The sequence below is a fragment of the Kogia breviceps genome, chromosome 5, assembly GCF_026419965.1.
Source record: "Kogia breviceps isolate mKogBre1 chromosome 5, mKogBre1 haplotype 1, whole genome shotgun sequence".
In the NCBI taxonomy this organism is placed as follows: domain Eukaryota; kingdom Metazoa; phylum Chordata; class Mammalia; order Artiodactyla; family Physeteridae; genus Kogia; species Kogia breviceps.
Genome location: NC_081314.1, coordinates 72,437,878 through 72,450,080, shown reverse-complemented (window position 1 = coordinate 72,450,080; position 12,203 = coordinate 72,437,878). Strand labels below are relative to the sequence as shown.

Genomic DNA, 12,203 nt, shown 5'->3' with positions numbered 1-12,203 from the left:
GCCACAACTTAGAAGTGACTTCAGCATCTCATATTTTTATCTTAAAAATCCCTGCACGATTTGTTGCATCTTATTCCATAGAATGTCCATTTTGTTTTAATATGAAAAGTAATGTTTATGTGTTTTTTTTCTCACTTGGCTTTTCTTTAAACATATTCCTTGCGGTATATGTAATAATATCTCAGTCTGAGAACACAGGGCGTGCATCTCAGCAGGCATAGGGATCTCATCACATCATTTATCTATGTCTGCATTTTGTAAGTAAGAAACTGAAAACTCAGGACAAAAAAGTTTTCTCTTATTGAATGATATTTTACTGTGTAAAGAGTCAGGAGTTGTAGTCATCATGTATATAATGTGTTAATTATTACTATACTGTGCTCTATACAAACATGTTTATTGAGCGCCCCCTATCCGCAAGATTTGGATACACCCCTTAGATCTCTCCAGCTATTGACGGAAAAAATGCATCCTTTCGAGTTATTAGTATAAAAGGAAAGAACAGAGTTTTAGATTCTGTGGGCGAGACCAAAGGGCTAGATTAAACCTAGTTAGGTTCTATTTGGAGGAGGTGAAATATGAGATGAAGTTTGACATATAATTACAACTTTAACCTGAGTGGAATAAATAAATACTTCAGGGTTATGACCCTACATCTGATCTTACTCTTGAGGGTTAGGAGGGTCAATCATTTTAATGTTTAGTTCAGAGGAAAGTTACTAATCAGGCCGGTCAGTTCATGCCCAGTCTGCAGTATTCTGTGGTGATGTTGTGTAGGCATATAAGAGTACAAATTGCTTCCCTTTCTTCTTACAGTGCCCTCCTATATATGAATGATGACTTTGAAGGAGGAGAATTCATATTCACTGAGATGGATGCCAAGACTGTGACTGTAAGTAAGCCTATTCTTGCAAATTTATCTAGCATTTTTAGTCTCAATTTTGCCATTTTCCAAAGACTGCTGGATTTCAAATATTTCTGAGCTTGAGAATCCATGAGGTGGAGAGAGATCCAGTAAATGTATACATTATAAAAATGTTAGAAATGGAATCATTAATAAAAATCTTCTTTTCCTTTTTACAGATGGGTAATTTAAAGAATATATATTAAGGATCATATAGTTAGTTTGTGTTAGACTTAGAACCAGAACCTAGGTCTTTTGATTCTTTGTCAAGTAATCTGATGGAAACATAAAAACACCTATTCTTAAATCACCCACGACTATGATAAGTCAAATGACTCTACAGAATGGCTTTCACGTCCCCTGGTGCTCTGTATGTTTAGGTGAGCATTGGCTTCCACACCCCTCATTTTCCAAATTATGATATGCATGTGTGTGTATATATATATATATATATATATATATATATATATGTATACATATATATATATAATTCTGATGCTAAGTAAACCTATACTTGAAAATTGATATATACACATTCACACAGACACACATGTGTTATATATTCATACTTTGGATGAGATTCTAAACACACTTATGTAGATCAAAAATCAAAAGTTAAACTCAACCACCATCTTCCTAAGCAAACTAATGCCTTTGGAAAACCAGCCTACTGAACGCATATAAACTGTACAGCCAGAATCTTTGGTCTTTAAGCCGAACAGCATATGCCATGGTAGAAAAAAGAGGTTTTCTGATTGAGGAGATAATTGAATTATAAATAGATTATGAGATATCTCTTTCCTCTGTACAAAATCAAAATAGTTGAGACATGTATGTGATAAACTTCAAGGATTTTGCATTATGTAAGCTATTTCCACAACTTTTTTCTGAGTTTTATGTCTTTCCCCTCATATCTTGTACCCTTTTCTTGGTCTCATTCATGGCATACTACCAGTGTGTAAGCAAATGATATAAAAACGATGTATTACTGGATTTAAAGGGAAAACCTAAGGGAATTCTGGTTAAAATTGTCCAGAAACATTGATGTAATTAAGAAAAATATTTCATACACTTTAATATACTGTATATTTAAAAGGTCATGATGCCTCACACTCTTTTTTGTAAAAAGCTTAAATATTATCATGGGAGTATTTTGATGCTTCATGATTTGGGAAATTAAATCAAGACTGATGATCCAGGCTCAGTTTAAATGCCAATACAAACATATCAACTCTGGAAAATCCTCTGTGCAGAAAGCATTTGATTTCTGAGCTCTGCTAACAAGGTTCAAAACTGCTTGAATCTCACACAATTGGAAAGAAAATCAGGCAGGTGGTTGAAAAGATTTCTTTGCTTCTACGCCATCTAGTGGCCGTATTTGGAAATGTTCAATGTTTGAAAATAAGTAAGGCGGGAATATTATTGATATGTATGAATCATTAATTCATACTATGCATGAATCATTCATTAAATTAATCATTAAATATGTGTGAATTCACCAATTTTTGAATGCAAATTAACTGTAATTCTGCTTTTTAAAGATGTGAAAGCAGATACTACTCCCCTTTAAGAGATTTATACTTTTTAAGATAAAGATGCAGTTATTTTTAAAAGTACTGAATCTAACCACGACCATCCCCTAAAAAAGTAAAAGAAAAACTAATTTAAACAATGTTTTAATGAAAAGGCTCCAAGTTGAGAGATCTAGTTTCAAAAATTAGTTCTACTTCAGATTAATGCATATGGTGGAGTTTTGGGAGCACTTTGTAGATAATTAAAATTCTTAGTTAACCAGTGCCAATAACAAAGAAAAATGGATAGTTTTCCTTTTCAGTTTTCCCTCCCTTGATTCTGGAGGGAAAATTGGAGCAGGGAAATGCCCCAGCTTTGTGCTATGCAAGGAAGAATAGTCTCCTATGTTCTTTACTTTGGAAAAATCTGGAAATTGTATAATTACTGAATGGCTGAAGATTTACATTTATTCAAGGCAAGTACAGCACAAAGCCTTCTCTGACTTTAATCATCAGTTAGATGCAAATCAAAAGGAATTTTCTTTCATCATACTTGGAAGAACCATGGATTATTTTTGACAGCAGCATATTTGTGAAACATGGGTATTTAGTTATTTTGGTTTCTCTGTGCAAGTTTGAAAAAGATAAAATCCAATGAGTTCCATTTGCTTCATGAAAAACTAAACTCGGTGGGGCTGTGTTCCAAACGTATGTTTACAATCATTTAAACTTCAGAATACATTTTCCCTTAGAAGCAATGTCATTAGTGGAGCTTGTTTGTTCCTCTGCATACCTGATATATGAGAGGTGATGCTCTCCATTTGATAAGATTAGTCCTTTGTGACCCCACATACCTATAACGAAGCCCAACTGCTTCAGGCAATTGATAGCTTCTTTTCCCAAAGTTCTTCATGTGTAAACATATTTTCAATTCTTCCATCAGAGACAAAGCATTAAATTGTTCCCACAGCCTCTCTTTAGTATTGTAAGATGTCAATGCCAAGACTTTAATCACACAGGAGCAATGGCAAGCACGTGTGGATAAGTAAGCCCTTGACAAGCACCAGGGAATGAGCAGCTCAGAAAATTTGAAATTAGATCCTAAAGCCATGCATATAGGAAGGCTTTCCTGTTCTGCTTCATATGTTTTCTAGTATTAGTTATTTTGCTGTTTCTGTGCGAAGATGCACAACAAATTCCTCCTCCAGAAACACAAAATTGGATTGAGGCTGAAGGCACCAGTAACTAGGAACATAGATTTACATCAGAAAGTCACTTTGATAAAGCTGCTTGAGAAAAGCAACTCTCTCTAGCAAAGACAAATCACTCCTCAATTATTGTGAACAGAAGAGCAACCCAGAAAGTGACTGCTTTTCTCTGCTCTTCCTTTTAACACACGCACACACACACGCGCGCACGCACACACACACACACACACACACACACACACCTCAGGATCTTTGACTACTCCACTTACCTTTGACCTTCCACTAGTTCGTCACACAGTCTGGCAGTACCTACGTTAAGTAGCATCCAAGGACTTCAGGAAATCTTCCAAATATTCCTCCTTAAGCTGGCAGTGGAAAAACTTAGCCATCCCATTTTGTGGTGAAGGGGACCAAAGGTTCTTCTAACGGTCATGTGTCAACTCAAGTCAATTCAGAAAATAGCTAGTTAGAACTGGTCCATCTTATCAAATAGTACAACGATTGGTGCCACTTTCTTGCTTTTATTTCTAAGCTGTACTATGGAATAAGTCAGGTTTCTGTTTCTCAAGGAAGAAAAATGAACTCGGGCTTCCCTGGTGGCGCAGTGGTGGAGAGTCCGCCTGCTGATGCAGGGGACACGGGTTCGTGCCCCGGTCCGGGAAGATCCCACGTGCCGCAGAGCGGCTGGGCCCGTGAGCCATGGCTGCTGAGCCTGCGCGTCCCGAGCCTGTGCTCCGCAATGGGAGAGGCCAAAAAAAAAAAAGAAAAAAAAAAAGAAAAAAAAAGAAAAATGAACTCTGCTTAGAGAGAGCAGACACTTTACTCATGGAAGCAAGACCCCTAACACTCCATTGCTTCAGCTTACTCAGTTTGGAGAGCCTGCTTGTTTGATGTAATACTCTGGCTCAGGGGCCCCAGCAGTGCCTCTTTCCCTTCTACCCTGTCCTACCTAATCATTAGTGGACAGCTCCATCTGAGCCAAGCTTGGAAGGACTGTACCCATCATTCCAGAGCCCTGGAGGCCAGGGAATTGGTCACCTGAAGGGATGGTGTGTTCTCATCACTGGAGGTATGAAAACATTGGCTAAGGACTACTGGGCAGGAATATTGTAACAGGAATTAAAGTATCACATGGGATTAGACTTGACTTTAAAGAATTTTTGTATTATGAAAAGTTCACAAGCCATAAATGCACAATAAGGAATTAGAAAGGGTGCATCCATGGAACCACTACCTAGATCGATTATAAGAATTTACCAGCACTCTACATGTCCCCTTGATTTGTTTTTGTTATTCCACAAATATTAAATGTACATCTACTTAGGCCAGATGTTGTGCTAGTGCTAAAATTAGAGACGTGAATTAAAAGAGAGAGCCTTTGCCTTCATGGAGTTTACCAGCCACCAACATAGCATGTATTGAGCGATTACCATTTGCCATGGACGGTGCCAACTGTTTTACCTGATAACTTTATTTTCTGAATTAGGTATTGTTTTAACCTTACCTTTGTTTTACAGGCGAGGAAATTGAAGCAATTTTCAACCCCAGGATTCCATTAGAAGGGGGATTGTAGAAATGTTAACAGTATAGGAATTGAGAGTCAGATTTTCACTCTCTTTCTCAGGCCTCTATAAAACCAAAGTGTGGGCGCATGATCAGCTTCTCATCTGGAGGAGAGAACCCGCATGGGGTAAAGGCAGTCACCAAGGGCCAGAGGTGTGCTGTGGCTCTGTGGTTTACCTTGGACCCACTCTACAGAGAATTGGTGAGTTTCTGACCCACCCAGGAAGCCACTGAGACACCCTATAGACCTGCTTCATGAACTGAATTATCGGAAAAGTCCTTTGGGTCGATCCATAACCCTTCAGGAATCTTAGAGATCATGGGGAAAAAACCAAAACCAAACCAAAACCAAACCAAAACAAAACAAAACAAAAACTTTTACAGCATCCATTCTGTCTGGTTTCCAACACTGGCTCTGTTTTCTAAGCAAGAACAAATTTTGTTAATCAGATCCATGACCTAGCAATTGCACATTTGATGCTTGTAGGATGAGTTTGAGGAAAAGAAGGGCTATGAATGCAGTTCTTAATCAGATGGGTTCTTAGAAGTGAAGGTCTGCAGAAATAGACATCACAGCGATATTTGGCAGTCTCTAATTAGTCTTGAGTTTATTAATAAATTGTAGCATCAAGAGAGAGGAATCATTTTTTACTGGTCACTGGGAAGACTGGTGTGTTTTCTCAACAAATCCTTAAAAAGTTCACTGAATAATTTATGAAACATATGTAGAAGAGGGTGAGGAGACCTGAAAGTTTATCATTTACTACTATTAAATTAAACATTAAAATATTGTTATTATTCTATTGGAAGTAGCTAAGGATGCTTAGCCTGGGTAATAGACCATGATCACATCCTTCTGGATGCTGTGGGCAGAGATTATGATGTCTGTCTGTGAGGCTGCAGAGGGATGAATTAAGACCTCTGGATACAAGCCCCTGGGAGGAAAATCTAGGCTCAACATAAGGAATAACTTTCTAATCGTCAGCACTATTTGGTGGACTTGACTTTGGAAGTATTGAGTTTCTTGTCACTGGACGGCTCCAATCAAAGCCTCAGCAACTGCTTGGCATGGAACGCTGAACCTGAACCTGAAACTTCATGGCAGGGGCTAAACCGGATGACTTCAAAGTCTCCTCCAGCCTTGAGTCTTAATGAAGCTATGAAATTCTAGTCTTGAAAATGGCATTTTAACCAAATTTCCTCTTTACATCCCTAAATTGAATCCAATTTCATCAGAAACTTTAAAATGAATTTCTCTTTCTCATATACCTTTTGCCGTCAAACCTGACTCAGTTTTTAGGCCATATCCCCTAAGCATTCTTTCATATATTTCGCAAATGTTTATGGAAGATCTACTATGTGCCTGGAAAACTCCACTAGGTAGGCCCTGGGGGGTACACCGTTGACCAAAGCATAGCTTTGACCACGGGGAGCTTAGAAAGGCTGAAAAGCAAATGACGGGGAGAAGACAGCAGTCTGCGTTTGCAGGGGGGGAGCAAGGAAGACTTACGGATATAAGCGCAATCCTAAGAGAGCAGAGGATGATAGTCAGGCACAGAAACAGAAAAGAATGGTCCTGACAGAGGGAGCAGAGCAGAGAGAGATCTGAAAACGTCCCTGGGGACTGAGCAGTCTCCTTCACCTGTAATTCTTCTCTCCTGTGTCTCCACATCCAAAATGTCAGCGTTCCTCCACATCACTCCTTCTGGACTAAGGAACCTAGGTAGCTGAGTACTCAGTGAAGCTATCACATTGTTGAAAACTTGCCTCGCCTTTTTTTCTCTTTAGTGTTTAATTCAATAAACATTTAACCTGTTTTATTATTCATTACCTCAGCCCTCTCTTCCAAGATATTTTTTTATATCAAAATAAGCGAACACGAAGTTCTCTTTGAGCCTTGCTAACCAGGAAAGCACAGTATTAGGCAAATTCTTCAATCTCCAGGCTGTGGCGACATCTAGTGGTCATAGAAGAAAATGATCAGAGCCTCTGAGGCAACTGCTAGAACATTTTGCCTATGACGTGATTCCCAGACATTGCTCCACATTGGAATCAACTGGCGATCTTTACAAACTATTGACATTTTGTTAACCACCCTTGGAAATTCTGGGTTAGTTGATTTGGGCTGTAACCTGAGTGTTGGAAGTTTTAAAAGCTCCCCAGGTGATTTCAATGTGCAAGAAAACTTCAGAGTCCCTGAGTTAGGCATACGCTCTCAGGTTGAATCCCTGGGCAAAGAAAGCCTGCCTATCAATACATCATCAGAGCTGGCAGACTTCCATGCTCACTATAGATTACTTGAAAGGCACTGAATTCTCAAGGAGTATTTAGCAACATACACCAGTAAGGATGCCCAATATTAGAAGCTTCAGTTCCTTGTATAGAGACTTGCAGCTCTTAAACATCTTTCCTTTCAGGATGTGCACGACAACAGTCTCCTGTGCATTCAGATTGCAACATTTTGTATCTACATCAGTTTGCTAAGCAGCAAGATGTTCTCCCCCATATTCATAAAAGTAATACCCATTTTATTTGGACATCAAGACAGTTTAGTTTTCTGTTATTTAGTATATTTGGTCCTTGTAGGTGCCTTTTGGTCAACATCATGCTCAATTACAAGTTCTTGAATACAAGAGGCTTTGTTTTCAAGCCATTAAATAGTTCTTTATATAACTTACTAGGCTGGACATTGTGCTAGGGACTACCTATAGGAGATACAAACTAGATAAGACATTACTTTTATTTTCAGGGAGCTTACAGTCAAACTGAAGAGATAATACAGGGATCTGAGTAATAAAAGCATAGCAAAGTTCAGTAGGAATTATTAGAGGCAAAAATCCATGGGGGGGGGGCTTCCCTCATGGTCCAGTGGTTAAGAATCTGTCCTGCAATGCAGGGGACACTGGTTCAATCCCTGGCTGGGGAACTAAGATCTCACATGCCATGGGGCAACTAAGCCCATGCACCACAACTACTGAGCACACAGGTCACAACTAGAGAGCCTGCACGTCACAACTAGAGAAGCCCGTGTGCCACAACGAAGAGCCGGCACACTGCAACGAAAGATCCCACATGCAGCAACTAAGACGAGACACAGCTAAAAATACAATTAATTAATTTAAAAATGCATGGTGTTTAGGGGATAGAAAGAGGAAACCAGGAAAGGCTTCACGGAGGAGATGGCATTTGACATGAGCCTTAAAAGATGAACATGATTTCCTTTGGGAGAGATATTTTAGACAGGGACAGCCCTTCATCCACTTCTGTATTTATTCATCAACTGTAATACTCCCTTGCCAAATGTCCATAGCTTTTCTGGACACAGGAAATACAACAGTGACCAAACATGACAAGACCCCCTGCTTTCATGGAGCTTACCTTCTAGTGAAAAAAGACAACAAATAAGTAAAAGAATAAATAATTGAGGGATTTTCAGATAGTGAGAAATGATGTGTGGGAAAGAGAACAAGGCAACAGATCTGAGAGTAAAAAGGAGCCGGGTGTAAGTGTGAGGGGCCTCCAGACAAGTGACAAGAAGAAGCTAACCATGGTAAAGGTCTTGGGAGGAGTATTCCAGGGGGAGAAGGGGTTGTAAAGGCCCAGAGACAAGAAAGAGCACAGAACAATCAAGAAGCAAAGAGGGTTTCCCTGGTGGCACAGTGGTTGGGAGTCCGCCTGCCGATGCAGGGGACGCGGGTTCGTGCCCCGGTCCGGGAAGATCCCATATGCTGCGGAGCGGCTGGGCCCTTGAGCCATGGCCGCTGAGCCTGCACGTCCGGAGGCTGCCACGGCAGTGAGAGGCCCGAGTACCGCAAAAAAATAAAAATAAAAGCAAAGAAAGCCAGGGTGGCCAGAAGAGCGGGCTGAAAAGAGGACAGAGGATGCTCAAGAGATATGAATTCTACCCTACCTGTAGGGGGGGACGCCATATTCCTTCCTCACTTCCTCCAGCCCCAGGAGTCACAGGAGAGGAACGACTGCTGTAGCTAACACGTCGTAGACTAGTCATGATAAAGAAGGTGAAAAGATGTGGGCGACTGGAGATGCCATTTGGAGGTAGACCAGCTGGGCCTGTTGAAAGATTGGTGTGGGGATAAGAGAAAGCATTGGATGCAACGGAAGCATCCTTCAAATCCTAGGGGCACTTAACCTGGACTAGGATGAGGAAGTCCTTCACAGAGTGCTGCATTCAGAGACCTTGCAGTAAGTCAGGAAGGTGGAATGTAAGGTGAGGCGAGAGGGGAAGCCAAGGTGAGCTGAAGAAGAGAGAAAAGTCAGAGTCCTTATAAACACATCAGGAAGGTCGGACCTGGAGCGTGGAGCAATGGGAACCCACGTGAGCAATGGGGACCATGATTCAAGTGCAGAGAGTCCATCAGAAGCACGTGGGAGGGGGTGTGAAACAGATCAATTTGGAGGCTGCCGCAGTAATTGAGTTAAGGGATGATGAGAGTGTAAACCCATGGTCCTCAAGCAGGAGCGATTCTGTGTCCTATAGGGCACATTTAGAGACAGTTTTGGTTGTCATGACTTGGGGCCAGGCATGTGCCACTGGTTACCTGTAGGAGGCAGAAGCCATGGATGCTGCTGAACATCCGGCAATGCCCAGGACAGCCCACACAGCAGAGAGTTACCTGCTCCGAGACGTCAGCCTTGCCAAGGTTGAGAAACACTGGCCTAAAGTAAGGCAACAGTATGTGCACTGAAAAAAAAAGGGGGCAGAAACAGGAGGCAGAACAGAGAGGACTGGTGATTTATCAGATCCAAGAAACCCTGGTCACGCTTTTGGGGCAAATGGGTGGAGCAGTGGTGGTCTTCTCTGAGAGGAGAAATATGTGAAGAGGATAGAGTAGGCCTGTGGGGGAGAACGTGGTGAATTCAGCTTGAACACGGACCTGGAGAACTGAATTGGAGCTCTCTGTGGGACCACAAAGTAGCAAGGGAAGTCAGCAGTTGAATATACAAGATTTCTTGGCAAGAGAGAAATCTTGGCAAGTAATTGCTCAGGACATAGGGAAGTCAAGAGAAGGCACCCGGGTAGGGATGGAGATGAGGTTTCGTTCTTAGCCAGATTTAGCTTCCATCCATGTACAGATGGATGCCTGCAAGTGTTGAGGAAGCTTCTGCCACTGATTATTACGCTTGTAACAGCAATGTGTAAATTGTCTTTTTTGCAGGAACGAATACAGGCTGATGAAGTGATTGCGATCCTGGATCAAGAACAGCCAGGGAAGCACAAACCAAATATCAACCCCAAAGATGAGCTATAAAAATGAGAAAAAGAGTATTCTATCAGATATTTATTTAAATTGTTAATCTTATGAGAACCTTTTTATTTTTGTACAGAGCCACGGTATAAATTAACAGGTTAATATGAGTCACCAGATCTCCCTTCTGTGCCTAAGGATGCTTGCTTTGCCCCTCTCCATCTTTCTGTCTTGGTTTTTCAGCCGGTCATCTCTCAAAGCCCAGTGACGCCCTCCGCACCACACATACACACACACACACACACACACACACACACACACACACACACACACACGCGCGCGCGCGCGCGCGCGCACGCGCACACAATTCATTTGCCGTAGATCCTAAAACTCAAGCAGAAAGATAAGTCCATTCTTGGTGAAACAACAGCTCCCAGACATGCCCACTTCTAAAGTTAGCGTGTGATTTGGACTCAGAAGGCCTTCCTGGCTCTGTGCCTTTCAGCCACCATCTCCCCCAGGGCTGATGGCCATGAGTTTGAGTCTGAGGAGTCTCTGGTGAGGTCAGAACTGCTTCAGGTATTGCTGGCTTGAGGGGCCCCAAGCTCTGCAAAGGAACGGCTCTGATGAGGACTGCGTGAGACGGGGGAGCACAGCCTTCCCAGGGCCTGGGCGGAGTTTTTGACTCTGGAGTTTTCAGCAGAGAGCACCCTTACACTGGCAACTTCAATTCGCCCTCCAACCGGGTGCCAGAAAGGACTGCCCGAGGAGTTGTGTCTTTAAAAAAGGTTGTACAGGGGTTGAAGTGGAATGGCTCTTCATCCCAGTGACTTTGGAAGCAAATCTTTAATCCCACCTGAATCAGGGCACCATGGCCACGTTGCCTGAGAAGTGGGGTCCACTGTTGAGAAGGTGTGTTTTGTTCTTCAGGAAGAAGAAAATGGATTTCTGATTGATTCCACTGTCCATCCGCATATATTTTGGGGACCCCTTCCTCTTTGGTGCTCCCCAGCTCATGGATTTTAGTGCTTGTATCTGATTTGTTAAATAAAGGGAGCCTTCTTTTAATATTTGGCGTTCATTTTTCTTCTCCCAAATGTTTCGTTTGTCTCCAGGTAATGGTTTTGTGATCCCCCACGAGCTTTGGGGACCACCCAAATAATATACTGGGCCATGGCTAGTTTTGCTGTCAGGTGCTTGGGGGCTGCGAGGAAGGTGGGAGCATTACTTCTGAAGAAACAGAGATGGTTAGCAAACAGGTGTTAATCCAGAGAACATCTGGTCCTTGGTGTGAATTCTAAGGAAGACACTGCAAAGACAATGTTTTGGGGGGTGGGGACTGAGGTTGTTCTAGCCGAGGGAGTCTGCGCCACTAACCCATGGGAGATCATCTGCCTCTGTGATGGGCAGTGCTAGAGGTTGTAGCCCTTAAGAAAACCAACAGATAAAAACATTTTCTTAAAATCATATTTACTTTGGCCGTTTATGATCTTGGGTAGTGGTAAGAACATTCATCCTTTGAGACTGAAAAATTGAGTCATAATGATTTATGTGCCATCCATTTTTCACCCAGCCTTCTGTTTGCATTTTCATCATGGGAGAGTGAAAAGAGCATCAGATTATAATCCCAGCCTGATCAGATATGCTCTGCTGTGTGACCTGGAGCTACTCTCTTTCCCTTTCTGGGCTTCAGTTTCCTTCTCTGAAAATGACATCATTGGCTGTAATTGTTTCCAAAAGCCCTCCCTCCTCTTGCTCTAAATACAAAACAAAGCTAAACCCAAACAAACCATAAAACTGATTTTAGAAA

The 12,203-nt window shown here is 41.7% G+C and overlaps 1 protein-coding gene across 2 annotated transcripts in view; it reads left to right on the top strand.

Annotated features, from left to right (window-relative positions):
• P3H2 (prolyl 3-hydroxylase 2) overlaps positions 1-11,461 on the top strand; it is a 158,145-nt gene extending 146,684 nt beyond the window's left edge. For both annotated transcript variants that reach the window (XM_059065696.2, XM_067034231.1), the window contains exons 13-15: positions 817-892; positions 5,248-5,388; positions 10,364-11,461. In XM_059065696.2, the coding sequence (XP_058921679.1) occupies positions 817-892; positions 5,248-5,388; positions 10,364-10,456 (310 nt within the window). In that variant the 3' untranslated portion in view covers positions 10,457-11,461. The remainder of the gene's footprint in view (positions 1-816; positions 893-5,247; positions 5,389-10,363) is intronic.
• Positions 11,462-12,203: the final 742 nt, after the last annotated feature.